The sequence below is a fragment of the Acinonyx jubatus genome, chromosome B2 (assembly GCF_027475565.1).
Source record: "Acinonyx jubatus isolate Ajub_Pintada_27869175 chromosome B2, VMU_Ajub_asm_v1.0, whole genome shotgun sequence".
Lineage (NCBI taxonomy): Eukaryota > Metazoa > Chordata > Mammalia > Carnivora > Felidae > Acinonyx > Acinonyx jubatus.
Window position 1 is genome coordinate 28,776,468 of NC_069385.1, and position 18,423 is coordinate 28,794,890.

General features: G+C 40.4%; 1 protein-coding gene across 9 annotated transcripts in view; it reads left to right on the top strand.

Annotated features, from left to right (window-relative positions):
• Positions 1-13,859, top strand: part of MAP7 (microtubule associated protein 7) — a 177,464-nt gene extending 163,605 nt beyond the window's left edge. For 8 of the 9 annotated variants that reach the window (XM_053222204.1, XM_027056804.2, XM_027056795.2 and 5 more), the window contains 3 exons: positions 1,279-1,381; positions 10,361-10,584; positions 12,326-13,859. In XM_053222204.1, the coding sequence (XP_053078179.1) occupies positions 1,279-1,381; positions 10,361-10,584; positions 12,326-12,336 (338 nt within the window). In that variant the 3' untranslated portion in view covers positions 12,337-13,859. The remainder of the gene's footprint in view (positions 1-1,278; positions 1,382-10,360; positions 10,585-12,325) is intronic. The other variant, XM_053222203.1, reaches the window with a different exon arrangement.
• Positions 13,860-18,423: the final 4,564 nt, after the last annotated feature.

Sequence of the window (18,423 nt, forward strand, 5' to 3'; positions counted from 1 at the left end):
TTTGTTTGGAAGATAACCCTTGTGATCGCCTATTAACCCCACTGCATTATTGCAAATCTTGTAATACGTGGCGACCCTATGAAGGCGTAACCCCCCGTGAGTCATCAGAATGAGCATTTTAGGATGTAAATTGCACCATCGCAGGGTTATTTGAGGGGCTGATGCTGTAGTTCGTGCATGGCCAGTTTCCTTGTTTTTTTTCTTTGTTTTTCCATCTTCCCCCTTCCTGCTATTCCCTTAACAATTCTTTCAGTATTTTTTGTACCTCAGCTCGAGAATCCACCAAGGCAACAGGGAAGGTGAAACTTGCCAATCATCCTATCTGTGTTTATCAACACTCACAATAAGTCTGGTTTGAGTTCATATGCTGAAAAGGGCCTGAGGTTTATCTGGCTAACAAATATCCCTCTTTGTCCAGTCCCATATGTGGTTGAGGGCTGAATGCTGCTGCCAGGGCTCCAAAGAGAATTCGAGGGCAGGCAGGCAGGTGAGTTTTCAGACCTATCGGTAATCTCCGAGGCTGCGTACTACCAACTTGGCAAATTCTGGCATCTTTAATAAAGTTCAGTTATCAGACTCCCTGTACCTCTAGCAGCGTTACTGAGCTTATGCTATGCTGTGAAATGAGACTTCCTTGGAACTCGGACCTTTATGAAGGTTTACAAGACTTTAAGGAACCCAGGCCCAGATTTTAGAGTCTGTCATCAATATTGTTGGCTTACGCTGGACTGCGAAGTGGAGCACTGAATGAAGAGGTGGCACAGCTAGGTACAGTTCACTGGCCTTCCATTTGTGAAACCCTTATCTTCTGAGTGCACCTAGAATTAAACTGAGTTTAAAAAAATATTTCTCATCACTTGAGGTAGTTCATGGTGATTTGCTCCAAATCTAAAGATACTCACTGTCAGCCTGATCAGGTCAGCTTACTGCTGTCTTCACCAGTTGCTTTGGTTTCAACATTATATACTTTCTGTCCAAAGTCTATTCAGTGCAAGGAAAAATAACACCCAACACTGATTGCCACCCTCATACCGTGCTGGACACTGTCGTAAGTACTCCGCATATGTTAATACATTTAATTCTCACCATAGTGCTGTGAGGTAGGTATTCTTATCCAGGAGGAAATGGGAGGCACCGAGTTTGTGGCCTGCCCAAGGTCACACAGGTGGTAAGTAGCAGAGCCAGGAGATAAATGCAGGCATGCTGGCTCCTGGGGTTTGGGTTTGACCATAGAGTAGTAGTAACCCTTTGTCCCATCCTCTTTGCTGTTATGTTCAGTGGTATCTGCCCTTCCGTGTCTGACAGACTCTTCAGGAAATGGAGAACCAGTGGCCAGCCCACATGCCATTACCTCACACCAATCAAAAGTGACTGTGGAGAGGTGAGTTAGACAACCAGGTCTTTTCTACCAGGTCTTTTCATTCAAATTAAAATGCGCATTAGAGCAGAGCACTAATCCCACCAGAACTTCTTAGGCCTGATGGAATTCCAAAATGTAAACATAAAGATTTATTTTTATTTGGGTTCATTAACTTTGGGTAAAGCTAGTAATTTCATACTCAGAAAAAGGCAAAATATCTTTTTACTGAAGTCCTTAAATATGATAGGTTTGGGGTGCCTGGGTAGTTCAGTGGGTTAAGTGTCTGACTCTTGATTTAGGCTCAGGTCATAATCTCATGGTTGTGGGTGGGTGCCTCAGGTCATGATCTTACGCGCTGAGTGTGGAGCCTGCTGGAGAACTCTCTCTCTCCCTCTCTCTTCACCTCTCTCTCTCTCTCTCTCTCTTCACCTCTCTCCCTCTCTCTCTCTCTCAAAATAAATAAGCCATTAAAAAATATACGTGGATCGTCAGGTCTGTGTGTGCCTGTTAAAGAAAATTACGGGGAAGAATTTGTTTGTATATATTTAACATGATCTAGACCATATTCATATCCTTTGATGGCATATAACTGCTGTATTTTTACCATACAGAATGTTCTAGTAAGTCACAGTTGGTTCTCCAGTAAAATAATCTCGATGCCAATAATTCTTATATTGGTAGTAGGGCTTCTTATAGAAGAAACAAACGGTTGCTAACAACAGTCAAGAAAGAATTGTGGGTTGAAAAAAGATTGCCTTTCTCTTCTTTGGCATTTATATCGACAGCATCATAAGAGCACTCTCAAAAATGAACAATCAGGGTGATCCTAGCCTAGGCCTAAAACTCCAGTCATAGAGAAATTTTAGAAATATTTGTAATACTGTTCAAAAATTTCAGCTATGACTTTTTTTAATGTACTTAGTTATATTCTATAAGTTATCCTGTGTTTAGTGCCAGAGTCTTTGTTGCCATCAGAAAATTGAAGGTCTTCAAGTTAATTTTTTTCTTAATCTAAAAACACACATTGAACGACATTTTGTAATATTGGCAGCAATGAAAAGATGAGTCATCCTAAGACAGATATCCTAAGATGTTCATAAGTCATAAGACATCCATTGATATGTTTCTGGAACAGTAAAATCTTTATTTTTCCCACTATAATACCAAAGAGAGGAACTTTCCTAAGAGAGATCTTATTAATAAGCTTTCAACTACGTTGAATAAATTTATTGTCATTACCCAAGATATATATTAAGTCATACTTTATTCTTTTAGTTACAGCTTGATTTTCAAATAAAATATTCATCCCCAGCCGCTATAATTTATGATGTTCAATTCATTACTTTAAAAAAGGAGACTTTTATGAAAGAATAAAAAGTACCACAGGGAGAACCACATTATTACGATAAGGAACAAGTTTAGTAAGCCACTGATAATTTTATCTGATCAATAACAATAGTTTACACGTTAGCTGACTTTTTTCAGTGGTAAAATCATCAAGTAAATAATCATTATGTATATAAATACCTGAAACATAATTGTACCATGTAGACTGAGATAGATGATAAAATTCGATTTTCTCTTAGCCTCTGCACACAGAACAGCAACAGTTTATAATTAAAAAGTATAGCAATATGACCTTACTGATGCCATCCTTCTTCACCCAGGTGACACATTGTCCTTTGTCATACATGTAGTATGATATGATCCCTGTCAACCATCAGGAAAAATATAAGCATAGACTTTTCCACTGTCACCTAACAATATAGGCAGGTCCTGATTAGTATCAACTATGAACATTAGCATATAATACTAGAATGACCTTAACCAATTAAATTCATTGGCCCCGTGTACCTGCCCTTTAAGGAAAAAAATTCTAGCAGATTCCCAGTTATATAAGAGGTACCTTTATTATTTTCACAGAGATAAACTTGGGTTTAAAATGTTAATAGCTTGTATTTGTTTAGAAAGCCAAAACAAAAAATAACACTATTAGCCCAAGACCATTCAAATTAAAAGAGGTCATTGTGAAGAATATTTTTCTGAAATTAAGCCGACATTTATACACGTGGTACTGACTGATCCCATTGGCATGAGGGATGTTCTTAGCTACCGTGAGCTTCTGCATTTATTTCACCCGTGGCTTTTCTCTATTTAAACTGCTTTAAAACCTCAAATCTCTTTTCATACAGTGTACCATGACGTCACTTGGCTTTTACTTGGCACCGACCCAATATTTACATGCCCAGTTCAACCCAGTTCATTTGTCATCAGCCCTTGCCACATAATGTGGTACAGTATGCTCTGAAATACTAATGCAAAGTGAAGCACTAAAATCGTGTAAAACTCAGCTTTATGATAGTCTGCTGTGTAGATGATCAGACTATTCTTTGGGGGCTTTTTAAAAAATTTTTATCAGAATGAAAACATGAACACAGTCCATTTCTGAACGACTCTGGCCGATAGGGGGGTGTTTAATGTGCTGTTGTTTCCTGTTGCATGATACAGAGTTTGTGAAATGCAGCCCAAGAAACTCTGATTCTCTCAGTTATTTCTAAATTTATCTTCCTTGAATTTGTGCACACTGATGTTGAAACAGTTTGTATTTTCACTTAGCCTCATCTTTTTTAGTAACAAAAAGTGCAGAAAGAAGCATTTTTTAATTTTTCTAACCTATGTGCAGTTTCAAGGTTAGGGCCCATAGTTGTCAAAAACTAGGTTTTAGGGAATAAGTCCTTTCTCACAATTTCCATACCTTTTGTAATTTTACAGGTTTTGTTTCTGTTCTTTTTTTTCTTTCATCTTTTAAATTGAATATCCCTACTGTGCTTAGTATATCAGTCAGGGTCCAGCGAGTATATCAGTCAGGAGAGAGAAACCAGCGAGATTAATCTGAATAGGAAAGTTTAACTCAAGAAGAGTTAACTGTTACTTGGGATTAGAGCAACAACATATTGCTAGTAGGAAGTCAAGAGAACTCAAGAATAGAGGAGGGGCACGTGGGTGGCTCAGTCGGTTGAGTTTCTGACTTCAGCTTAGGTCATGATCTCACAGCTCATGTGTTCCAGCCCTGCGTTGGGCTCTGTGCCGACAGTTCATAGCCTGGATCCTGGTTCAGATTTTCTGTCTCTCTCTCTCTGCCCCTCCCCTGCTCATGCTCCGTCTCTTTCAAAATTGAATAAACATTTAAAAAAATTTTTTTAATAAAAAAAAAAAAGAATACAGAAATAGCAGGTATAAAGAGCAGCCACATCCCTGGGCCACACCCAAGGAAGAGTTACCTGCACCATGGCTTCCATTCAGACCTTGTTCGAGAAGGTATGGCCGTGATCCACTAGATGGTGAGGAAGTTGTCATGTATCTTGATGGTGGAACTTGGCAGATATCTACTCTAGAATGTTTGGGGAGGCTGTTCACCAAGAGGTGTCTCAGTAGAGGCAGAGACTTGTCTACCACAAGTCGGCCCTCGGTAGGTGCACGGGGAAGCCCTTCTTGCTGCCGGGGCTGGGCTGGGTGCTGAGGAAGCCTCATAGCACTGCGGAGGGCAGACAACTGGGAATGCCACAGGCATGTGCCGCAGCAGCCTGTCGAGCAAGCACAACCAAACCAGGAAGCCCAGTTTTCCTCACGCAGCGTCTCTCCAGCAGCCTTAAATGGCGAAGCTTGGAGATTGTGCCAGCTGGCAAAGGAAGATTATTTAAAGGACCCTGATCCACCTGGGTGGCTCAGTCTGTTAAGCGTCTGACTCTTGATTTCCACTCAGGTCATGATCTCACAGTTGTGGGATCGAGCCCCGCGTCAGGCTCCACGCTGATGGTGTGGAGCTTGCTTGGGATTCTCTCTCTCTCTCTGGCTCTCTGTCCCTCTCCCACTTGCATTTTCTCTCTCTAAATAAATAAATTAACGTCAAAAGAAAAAAATTTTTCAAGGGCCCACATCCAGTTTCAGAGCAGGAATGAAGGATGAATTTGCAGGCAAAAGCAAAAGAAAACAATACCTGACAAGTTTACCTTGTCTTTAAAAAAGGCTCCTCCTCAGCTCTTTGTCATTCTGGTCCTATTTCTCTGGAGATTCTTCAGCATGAGTGTGAGGTTGAGGAAGAAGAGCTTTAGAACCAAAATTCCCAGGCTGGATTCCCTAGTTTTATCTCTGTTCTCAGACTTTGGGATTAACCTACTTAAATAAGACTTAGTTTTCTCATCTGGACACGAAGAGGTTTTCCCCCCCAAAGTTCTGGAGGGTCCAATGAAATACTGTCTGTGAAGGCGCTCTGAAAACTGTTGTACTATACAAATGTCAGATGTTATTTTACCTTTATCCTTCTAAAGTACGGTGTCCAGAAGACATCAAACACTGGTGTAGCTGCAGTGTCATGTTATAAAAAAATGCTTTTATTGTGTCTGATAGCACACCTTCTCATGCCTCCCATTTTATTGGCCTTTTCTTTAACCACAAAAACATGAGGAATCAGTGTCACCCAGATCCAGTTTCCAGAGATTCCCAGATCTCTTACCTCCCTTGTGACGGATAGATAGGTCTTCATCTTCTGAGGATGGTTCAGTTTACAGGTCTCTAAACCCACTGCCTTTTATGTTGTTTACATTTAATGATTTTTCCCGTTGTCCTCAAGGGATTATTCTTACAACTTACATTTCCCAGAATAAACATGATCTGGATACTTAAACTTTACCTCCTACATGTCCAGTTACTATACAACTAATGTTAGCACTGACCCCTGAGGCTACCTGCCACTGAGACTCTCCTGCCTGGAGGAGGACCTGCCCGTACTGACCTTTCATACTCTTCCCTATAAGACAGTTTCCCGCTCACACTCCCTTTGCTTCAGTGGGGGGCTGGTATTTTTAAACAGTATTACTTCGGAAATCCCGTCATTAAAGTTACAAACAAATCGCATCCATGGATGTTCCCTTTTACCCTCAGTTTCAAGTCCACCTTGAAATCACTTCCCAAGTCATTGTTTTTTACCTGAGTGCATTACGGTCAATGAAGCCTTCCATAATTCTTGTAATCCGTCAATATGTTTATTAAATACCTTACTAGGCACCTAAAGTAAAGTCATAGATCCCTCCAGGCTGCTCACTAGTGAGTTAAATCACTAACTGGAGGTTCCCAGGGTCCCTTCCCAAGAACCTGACCTGGGTGACCCTCTGTGGAAATCCATCACGACAAACGCTGTAAGCCCTGCAGCAAGGTTTATTCTCACTAGAAAACTCCAGTCCTAAGAATGAATATTTTTAGTTCAGAATCGGAGGAGTTTCACTTTCCCTAATGCCTCGGCTACCTAATACATTGGTTTACCTTCTCTTCAGGAAAAATAAATGAGTGCGGTAAACTGGGTTATATTCACCCCCATCTCCCCCTGGAGATATGTCAGCACACGGTCTGGAAGCACCCTGGGATGATAGTGTCCTCCTAGTATTTTCCAGCAGCTAGGACTAGGAGTAGCAGCAGTTCCTGGTGCAGAGAAACCCTGCACCAGGAACACCCTGAACCTTCCTTCAGCCTCAAGGGGCCTGAGTGACACTTCTGGCCCCTGTGGTTTCTCCTGCTCTCAGCCTTTGGTGTGCAGTGCTTTTAAAGCCTGAAAACAATTCTCCTTGCCCAACAGGATCCCCACTGACAGTAGGTAAGTTGAAGAGGGTTGGAGTTACCAAAACTCTGGCCAGCTTTTAAAGGTACAAAGAAATAAAGGAGCCTGGGCAGGATGATTCCTATTCCAGAAACCATTTTTAGTTCTTGAGAATGAGTATTAATAGAGGGGGAGCCCATAGGATGGAGGAGAGTATTTATTTGTGGATAACAAACTTGCTTTGGAACAAGAAACAGAGGATACAGATGAATGTGTGAGTACAAGTATGTATGGAGTGTGGAGGAGGGAGGACAGACATTAAGTTTCTCAGGTCATTCTGATATATTCTTCCAACCCCAGCAGAGAATCTGTTCTAGTAGCTAAAAAATTCTCATGAGCCACTGTCTTACCTTGCTAATACCCAGAAGACATTTCATCCTGTTCTTGGCTCTGAGGGCTGTCTTTTCAATAGAATGATCCTTCTATCTTAAATGATTTGTAGTAATTTTGACTTTTGACCTAGTGGTTTTCCTCCCAATCTTAGGAGTTTATAATTGTTTTTAGTTTCCCCTAAAGGGAAAGTAACATTGCCACACACCTGTCATTCAAACAGAAAGAAATGTATCACTTTTAATTTTAAAGTTACTTGCTATAACATGACAATAAATGTTAAGAAAGAATAAGGTCCTGGCTACAGTAAGCTGTATGGACTGTCAGATTTTACCATGAACCTAGCCCCCTTCCCTGGGCAGATTTTTTTTAAGTAATCTTTACACACAACGTGGAGTTTGAACTCACAACTCCCAAGATCAAGAGTCATATGCTGCACCAACTGAGCCAGCCGGGTGCTCCCTCTTCGGGTAGATCTTAGACGGACCAAGCAAAGTACACACAGCCTTCAAGACTCTTGCACCCAGCTTCGGCTGCCAGAGTATAACCAAAGAACAAGAATTCAAAAGCTGGTGATCTTAACCTGAGAGGACATACAGATGCCTATTCCCTAACCCCAGTGACTTCATTTTCAGTTTTATCGTTTCTGCTGGTCACTGTGTCTTTTGAACATTTAGTAATTGGACATCCAAAGCATATAGCACAATCATTCCTCTAGTTGTGCTAACAAGTAAGAATGGGTGTGGAGGTCAGCTAGGAGTGGGAGGGGAAAATGAAGTCAACGGTTGACTCAAGTCTGGGTTGGTGTTGCCAGTTCACCTGTTAGCACACGCAAGCCTAGAAGGTGACGGCGGGGATGACCAAGGAACGAGGCTTGGAGACGCACCCCTCTGCTGTATCTTTTGCCAAAACTTCTACTGAAAATCTCTTTGGGACGAGAACCAAAACTGTTTCCCTGGTTACAGAAAGCCTTTGTGTTGGGAAAGAACCTGGAGGCTGGGTGTGGTGGCTGGCCAAGCACTTAGAACAGCAATGTGAAGCGTGTGTGTGTGTGTGTGTGTGTGTGTGTGCGCGCGCGCGCGTGTGCGCTCGCACCCACACTCCTGCAGACTCCAGTGATACAAGCCTCCTTGGTGAAATAGCAAAAAAGCACCATTATACTCTGAGTCTGTATAATGTTTTTATGTTACATTTCACAGTCTCATAAATAATACTTTCAGTGTACCCTACAATAACGTTGTGAGACACTTAGGACAGGCGCTTTTTTTTTTCTCTCAAGAAGAAAAGTTTTAATGATTAACAAAAATATACCAAAATATCTAAATCAGAAATGCTTGAGAATGTGTTCCACAAAATCATCATTTCTCACCAATTAGGTAAACTATTTCCTCAATACGGGGGGGGGGGGGGAGCAGATTCCTCAAAAAAAGATGCAATGGAAAAATTTGAGGTATGTTAGCTTTATGTTACCATTTAGGAAGGAGACAGAAAGAGATGAATTGACATGTTAAAGTTCAAGCAGTTGGCACTATACTACACATCTGCTATTCTGATCGTTGGCCTCTTTTCATAGACCTCTTTCTATAGGTAAATATTCGGTTGATGATCAGTATGTATTAGAAGTTAAAACCTTCACAATTTTTGCTTCATATTCTTAGTCTTTTTCATTTTCCATTTGACAGTTTTAACTCTAGAATTTTGTCAAATGGAGTCATTTTTTTTAATGTTTCTTTATTTTGAGAGAGAGAGTGCAAGAGCAGGGGAGAGGATGAGAGGGGGAGGAGAGAGAAAGAAACCCAAGCAGGCTCCGTGCTCAGCACAGAGCCCGATGTGAGGCTCAATCCCACGACTGAGAGATCACAGCATGAGCCAATATGAAGAATCGAATGTTTAACCAACTGAGCCACCCAGGCACCTCAAATAGGGTCATTTTGAGTTGCACACTTGAACAAATTATGAAGATTGCAAATATTATGTTTAATGCTGCCCTCAGATAAAGTGAACAATTAAGATAGCATTCATTTGGGGCACCTGGGTGGCTCAGTCAGTTAAGCGTCTGACTTCAGCTCAGGTCACGATCTCGCAGTCCGTGAGTTCGAGCCCCGCATCGGGCTCTGGGCTGATAGCTCAGAGCCTGGAGCCTGCTTCCAATTCTGTGTCTCCCTCTCTCTCTGCCCCTCCCCCATTCATGTTCTGTCTCTCTCTGTCTCAAAAATAAACGTTAAAAAAAATTTTTTTTTTAAAAGATAGCATTCATTTGCACAGGCATTGTTTTTACTGCATTATAAAGCATAATAACATAGAAAAGACTTTCAATTTGGTTTTGAAGGTTTTAAAGAGAGGAAAAAAATCAAAGAGAAACTGTAGGTAGAAAATTAAGGATTTGATGGCCAATTGAATGTACCTCAAAAATAGATCCAAGATATTAAGCATGAATTAATGAGAATCAGATTCCGGTTAGGTTGGTCTTAAACAATTTACCTATAAAATTATGTACATGTTTTAGCAAGCCAGAGCTACCCAAGAAGACCTAGAATTTGAATAGCCACGTAGCATATAAAATGTCATAATGAACAAAACACAGGACCAGAGATCAGGAGGTCATGCATTCAGTCTGGACCATGTCTCAGTAGTTCTGTGACTCTACAGATTATCCCCCTTATCCCGAAATTATAATCCCCTCATCTTTGAAGTAAAGAATCTAACAAGGGCTACTGTTTATCAAACAAAGGTGTGTGAAAATGCCTGCAGTAGAAATTGTTACATGTGTGTTGAAACAATGATCTATTCTAAATGATAAATTATTCCATTTTATAAATTTCTATAACAAAAAGAACAGATTTTTACAAATAATGTCAAATATAAATATGTCAAAATTCACCATTTTTGTGAATGATATGGTCAGTCCGTCTAACATTTGATTCTAAAATTATTTATTATAAAATATTTTTTGTTTTTTTAAATGTGTTTTCCAATTTTAATGCTAATTCCTTTCAATTTTGATTTTTCAAATCCACTAGTACTCCCAATTTGGAAAAACAACCAAGTGAAAATGGAGTATCTGTTCAGAATGAAAATTTTGAGGAAATTATAAACTTACCCATTGGATCTAAATCGTCCAGATTAGATGTCACCAACAGTGAGAGCCCAGAAATTCCTTTGAATCCAATTTTGGCCTTTGATGATGAAGGGACACTTGGGCCCCTGCCTCAGGTAGATGGTGTTCAAACACAACAGACAGCAGGTAAGCTTGCTTTGCATAACCATCACAGATATGTGACATTGCGTGAGGGAATGAACCTTCTGCAGTATGACTGTTGACATGTGGCAGTGGGACCACATGGAAAAGATTGTATATGGATCATAGAAACTGAATTCTGAGTTGGATTGGGCAACTTCTTGGGCCTGTCTCGTTCTCCCACCTGGTAGCACAAATCCAGTCTGCAGCACCCACTGGGTGTCCATCAACTTCTCACAGGCAGTCCTCACAGCCCAACAGCACTCATTGCCAGAACATGCTTCACAAAGACAACCACATAATGTCTGGTCATAACACAGAAACCATTGGGTCTAGTGACCCGAACTGGCGTTTTTTTTTCCCATCTTTCCCAGATCTTCAGATATATGAAGATTGCCGTCATCCTCTCCCATTTTTTCTCTTGTTCAGGCTTAGCAGCTTGGATGATACACTGTTGTCCTTTTTAAGTGTAATAAGGTAGATAGATTTTAGGAAATTGGACACTTATTCAGAACTAGGGGCATATGAGCCCAGTGGTCTTCTCTCCTTTGTTGAATGACTGTAAGCTGTTGTGGAAACTTACCAATGACTCTCTTATACCATCTCTGGGACTCATACTTGACCTGAATTCTTTGTGCAAAAAGAACAACAGCTTCATGTGATGCAAAGAAATAAGGAGCAACATCAAAAGTTACCAACTCAGGGGTCACAGCAGCTCAACCACACAGTCTCATCAGTCTCAAAAATAGGTGGAATAATCCTAGCTCTGTCTCTTTTCAAACCTATTTGAGTTCTTTCCAGTTTCTCTTCCCAGCAGATCACTTTCATGTATCGACCACCATCTCTCTTCATACTTTTATGAACAGACCTGGCCGGATTCAGACTTATTTGTGGTCAGATTATTGTGTCTTTTAGATCCTGTCTGTGACCTTGCGACAAATATTTTCCAATTTATCTGGCTGGAAAAGGCAGTGTTGAACCATCTGTCCCAATGAAGCTAGTCTTTTTTCCTTCTCTAATATACTACCCTTGGGAGTATAATTTCACTTTGGTGATCCACTGTTCTAGATTGTTAAAGGAAGCTATAAGGTCCATTCCAGGTCTGCCATTGTGATTCGTAAGCCAGTGGAAATAATCTGATTGCTGGGGTGTTAGTACTGCTGATGCAGCTTCCCACTTTGTCGTGTCACAGATTCGTGTCACAGATACGTAGAGGGGGAGGGACATCCAGATGACCTGCTGCCTCGTGTGACGGGCCTTAACTCACCTTTTGATTTACTTGTCGTTTCATTCTTACTGTTCTTACACTTCTGTAACTTCTATAAGAACGTGGTCCAGTGTCTGTGATCTGAAATGGTATGAAGGTTCTTTGGGGGTCATGACTGTTTTTTTCAACAAACACTTATTTAACCTCCAACCTTAAGCCTGAAGCATCAAGTGCTGAGGATATGAGACCAATGAATAGAAGTCCCTAACCTCAAAGAAAAGTACAGTTGGTTGATGTATGTCATTTAGAAAAGTAAATGATATAGTCTAAGTTCAAGTAAAGAAAGGGACATGTGTTTCCTGCTAGTGGGAGAATTTGTTAATAATATTTAAGATTCTGAAAAAAAATCGCCTATTCTTATACAAGAAAATATATAGAAAAGCATAGTAGTTTTAGAAATGTAATATATTGTGATAGTATTCTTTAAGTAAGATTTTAGATAAATACTAATTTGCTTTTTTTTTCTGTCTCCTCATATAGAAGTTATATGAGCATTTCTTCTGAAGAACCAAAGCAGAAATTTAGTAAGAATTTCTACAATTAATGGAATTCCTTCCATGCTATAAAGGAGCATCCCCATCTTCCAGTTTTCTAAAGATTTCTTGACCATCCTTTTGAAAAGACTTTATTAAAGCCAGCTAAAGACAACAGACTGGATAGCTTTTCTAATAATTTTCGCCAATAGAGAAAAAGAAATTTTCCTTATCCTTCAATACTTTACAAAGGCTTTTTCCAGTGTGCTCCTTCTTAGCAAATCAATATTTTTCTGCATTCTCTAAAAGACAAGAACATTTGGCTATTTTAAAAAATGGTCTGACTAGGCATGATTTTTCACATAAATATTTTGGTCCTTAAAAGCTAATGTAATATTGGCACAAAAAATTTTACCTTTTACAGTATAATACTTGAAAAATAAGTACCTCTTTGCTCTACAAGTAGAGTGAATAGGAGAGGTGTTTAAATTAAGCCTGTTTGTTAAATATTACTACAAAGAGTTCTATTTGTAGAAGCAACTATAGGCAGATTACCAGGTTCTTGTAAATGCAGTTTGTACATGGACTTTCTGCAGACCCAGCTGTCATATTCTTGCATCTCCTTTTGCAAAAGTGTACTAAACAGTTTTAAAATGTGAAAAAAAATTATTTTTTCAGAGTAAGAAAATATACTGTCCTCTTAAATAATGTATTTATAAAGTTTTTTCCAGGTGAACTAATCAAATAAATTAGAACAACGTGACACCATTGCAAACTTTGATTTATCAGATGCATTCCTTATGTTACCAGGAGGGAGAATGTTAGCGATGATTCAGGGCTATTTCTGATGTCTGTATATTGCTGCTGTTCCCAGTGATGATGGGACTTACCTTTGCCTTACCTGATCACAAATTATGGGGGGGGGGGGGGCGGGGGAGATAGAGATTTAATATTTCTTTAAATAAAAAAAGAATTTGGTTTTGCTCGTTTAAGAGCAATGAAAACATGATGGAATGTTGACTGTGTCCGGCCCACACAGAGCACTGTACAGGATACCTTCACAAATGTCCTCATTCTCTGTGGGACCCGTCAGCTTTGACTTGTCACTCTTCCTCACTTCTGCTGCTGAGCTTAGCTGTACAAATCTGTATTTTCATTTTCTAATGTAAATTCAATTTTATTTTGCCATTTTTAGAAAGCAACAACAAAATATTGAAGGAGAGGGGACTCTGAGGGAGCATTTTTTTTTTTTTAATGGCGTGTTTAAAAAGGTAAACTTCCGGCACTATAATATGTTGGCTTTCTTAAGAGAGGGATTGGTTATATGGAATGAGAAACTATTCATTTATTGGATGATACTCTTAAAATCCAAGCTATAGTAACAGCTGTAATTTGTGAAAACATTAATTTGGGGGGTTTCCCTATTCTCAGTTGTCCATGTACACATAGTCATATTAAAAAAAAAAATCTGTTCAACAAAGTTGTTTTATTTGTTTAAGTTGACCTAGCATGAAACACCAAATAAAATGTGTTTGACATAGTTTTACTTTTAGGTTTCTCATATGTAACAACTTCACTTGGATTGATTCTTGGGTTTTCAAATTGCCCTTCATTCAATATCAGTGACATTTCCCCAGTTTCCTCTGAAGAGAAATATAGAACTGGTTTATTTAAAATTTAAAACAGTAGTTCTGCTTTGGCTAGGTTTTCCTGGTTTCATTTGTATTTTTTTTTTATTTATTTTTAAGAGAGAGAGAAAGTGAGGGAGGGGCAGAGAGAGAGAATCCCAAGCAGGTTCTACACTGTCAGCACAGAGCCAGGTGCGGGCTTGATCCCATGAACTGTGAGATCATGACCTGAGCTGAAATCAAGAGTCAGACAGACGCTTACCCGACTGAGCCACCTAGGTGCCCCCATTTATATTTTCAGATTTGAGGAATCATTAACAAACAGCCTTCTAAGTAATCAAGCTTTAACTAAAAGTGATACAAATTAAAAAAAAAAAAAATTAAAAAAAAAAAAAAGGGGCGCCTGGGTGGCTTGGTCAGTTAAGCATCCGACTTCGGCTCAGGTCATGATCTCACGGTCCGTGAGTTCGAGCCCCGCATCGGGCTCTGTGCTGACCGCTCAGAGCCTGGAGCCTGTTTCAGATTCTGTGTCTCCCTCTCTCTCTGCCCCTCCCCTGTTGATGCTCTGTCTCTCTCTGTCTCAAAAATAAATAAACGTTAAAAAAAAAATTAAAAGTGATACGAATTTAATTACATATTTTTTAATGTTTGTTTATTTTTGAGAGAGAGAGTGAGCAGGGGAGAAGCAGAGAGAGAGGGAGACACAGAATCTGAAGCAGGCTCTGAGCTGTCAGCACCAAGCTCGACTCAGGGTTTGAACTCCTGAACTGCCAGATCATGACCTGAGCCGAAGTCAGATGCTTAACCAATGGAGTCACCCAAGTGCCCCCAAATTAATTATATATTTTTTACATTTATTTATTTTTCAGAGACAGAGCACAAGTGGGGGAGGGGCAGAGAGAGAAGGAGACACAGAATCTGAAGCAGGCTCCAGGCTCTGAACTGTCAGCACAGAGCCCGACGCAGGGCTTGAACTCACAAACTGAGATCATGACCTGAGCCGAAGTCAGACGCTTAACCGACTGAGCCACCCAGGCGCCCCCAAAATTAATTATATTTTAAAACATGATATTACTAGAGGATGACCTTGACCTTTACAATGGCTTGATTGCTTTCTGTACAGCTCTTAAAGATCAGTATTTACCTGCTGATTTTAAAGAGATCTTCAGTAGGTAGTACATCAAGGGCAGTGCTCAGGAATCAGATATGACCCTCAGTATGGAATGAGGATGGATAGGCTTTTAGTTTCTTTTTCACACCATTGTAGACTGTCTAGGCCAATGTAGTCACCAATCACAAGATCATTTGGTAGAGAGTGGCTACTTTTATTGGAAGTGGTAAGGCCATATGTCTCCTCTTGCATAGCCTAATTACCTGATGGGATGTTACAATAAAAGCAAATCTAAAACAGAGCTCTCTCAGATGAACAAATATTTATTAGCAAGTAGGGCCTTTAGACAGCTTGGGTAAGTTCCTTCTCTGCTCATAATCCCACAAACACCTTGACCAAAAGGCTCAAAGTAAAGAAGCAATGATACACTTAGGGCAGGTTTATGTAACCTGACTGAATCAGGCAATGCAACCTTAGTGTGGGGCTGAGGGAAAGACAGCACAGAAGTGAACGCTCCACATCTGAAGTACTAATCAAAGTCTTGAGTTGCAGGGTTTGCCATATTCTTCTACCTTGTTTCATGTATTTTGCCTCTAAAAATCTTCCTGGGCAATCACTTACGAGCTCCATTCACTAATGAAAAAGTACTAACCTGCCTTATGCTAATTAACAGTGGTATAGATTTAGATGGCAGTATTTAAAGCACCCAGCCACCAGACTGGAGTCCTTCAAATGCTATCTGACCTAGCCCCAGGGTAAGATTAAAGTTACGTGCACATGTACGTTACAAAGTTGATACTAAAGCATTTTGAAGTAAATTATTGCGTATTAAAATACATTAGGCACCAAGAAATTAGCCATTCTTTTGCATTTTTGTAACCAATGGGAATTATTCAACTATTGGCCTACATCTGATTGTGCATAGATCATTAAAAGGCATGAAATAACTATCAGATCAGATTACAAAAAACAATTTTTAAAAATGTCCTTCAAAGAAATTTCATGCCCCCACCCCATTCCTCTTTTCACTCAGCAGACACCTAAGCCCACTCAGCACTCGAGGTGGTCATTTTGTCACATCCTTTGGCACCTCATTAGTTTAGGGGGAAAGCTCCAAAGGCCTTGCAAGAAGAGAGAGAAAAGGACCAGCATGTGAACAGAAAGTGTAATTTTAGATCATTACAAATAACACATTTTGTCGGTGAGTATTACTTGAGTTTTTATGTTGCTAGACTTGATTACATTTTAGAAGTTAAAAGTACTTTTAGTAATTAGTGCCAAGATTGGTAACATGAGAGGGAAAAATTGATTGCTGTTTAAAATATATGCTAGAAACGTAAGTACGACTGACAACCACTTTTGAATTACTGGCTCTCTAGTAACACCTTGCAGAAGGCCAAAAGGAGAGGAGGGTTAGGAGATGGGACGCAATGTTGGAAGCCATAGAACAGAGAAGAGTCAGCGCCTGGTGTTAGCATTAGGTCTGAATACCAGGTCTGCACCAATGAGTCGTCTGAGGGGTGGTAAGTTACTTGTGTGCTCCGAGTCTGGATTTCTTCATCTGTAGGTGGGAGAACAATGCCCATCCCGTTGGGCTTTCTTAGTAGTTACCAAGGTTGGACCCAGACTAAATGTAAGTTTCTGACACATAGTAATTGTTCAATAGATGTGAAATGCTTTTTTTGTCTCTAAGCTGAAGTCCTTGTGATAGGCAGGACACTGCCCCAGAAGGTGGGAAAAGCCACTGTTTTTAAATAGTGGCCTTGAGCGCCACTATTTTTTTTTTTTTTTAAATAAGTTGCCTGTTCTAAGCATTATACCAGGCAAGCTAAACACATGAGAATTCATTTGTCTGAAACAGTATTACCAGTTTAGAGTGTCTGATCATTTTGGGGTTGTTACCATATTACCATTTAATGTCCTAATTTTTCCTCCTTCATCCACCCCCCCCAACTGTTTTCTTTCCAATGAGAATTAGTTATATTTTTTATATATATGGAAGTACTTCTTGACGTCCTCTGACATATTTAGGGTGATCCTGTCAGCTATAGAGCCAGGGATGATTACGTGCTTCTCTGGAAGTTGCTGTCAACTTTGGACAAGCCTCAGGAGATGCTGGCAGAAACTGGGCCGCAGGAAGTTTGTAGAGCTATGCGGGGAGCTCGAGAGCTAAGCAAGTCGTACTCAGACCATATCTAACGACTCCTTTTCCTCCCCAAGTGGAGCTGCCTGACCAAAAGTCGTCAGAGAAGAGGTGGATTAGGAAGGCAAGAATTTGGAGGCCCTTGTTGGATTTGAAGGTCAGGAAGGGCATCCCTTGGTATGTTCTGTTGCTCATTCTGGAGTCCTCCTTCCTCCTTGGGGTAGTTGACAGGAATTTGCCTCTTCATTCTGAGCTGCACCTGCCCTGTGCTGTTACTGACCTTGCCAACTGACGGGCTCTTGGGCTGGAATGTCAGTGTCCCAAACTGTCTTTGGATGTAATTGGGGGAGGGCTGAAAACCGTGAGTGGGGAACTGACCTCAGTGACCAACGTCATTTTCCAAGGTAAGAACAGTAAAGATAAAATTACGCTCGAGGCCACTCTCAGTGGCCCATGCCATCAGCCCACATGTCTCCATTGACACATCTGAGGAAACTCTAGGAAAAGGTATATACCTTTTCCTCACAGGATTAAGCTGTTACCATGGTAGCTGGCTTGGTAACACTCCATTCTTTGGTTGCCTTTCCTTCCTTGTCTCATTTCTCCATTCCCTTCGAGGAGTTCCCCTCGAAGTACCTCGAGTACCAACCAGATAAACCACTTGTACTCAGTCGTGCTATAGAGTCTGCTTCAGGGGAAACCAGAACTAAGGTTATGCTAAGGTCTATTAGCACGATTTTATAAAAAACAACATTTTATCTCCTAGAAAGTAAAGACTCAGCTCTTTTCATAAGTAAATGAATAAATGTTAACCTGGAAAACCCATTCTGGTGTTCTCATTCTCATTTTGTCACATACGCATTTTCAACATAATTTTTAGCCTAATTCCGTTCTAACCATATATAAATGAACAGTAAGTGTGCTTTTTAAATTTTTTTTTATTTCTGATAGAGCATGAGTGGGGGAGGGGCAGAGAGAGAAGGAGACACAGAATCTGAAACCAGTTCCAGGCTCTGAGCTGCCAGCAGAGCCTGAGGCGGGACTCGAACTCACAGACCACGAGATCGTGACCTGAGCTGAAGTTGGACGCTTAACCAGCTGAGCCACCCAGGCGCCCTGAACAGTAAATGTGCCTTAATTTCTGGGTGGATGCAGGCCTATGATCATCCATCATCACCCATGTCCGCCATTGTCCCTACTCTGTGTTCAGGCCCATGGTTCCC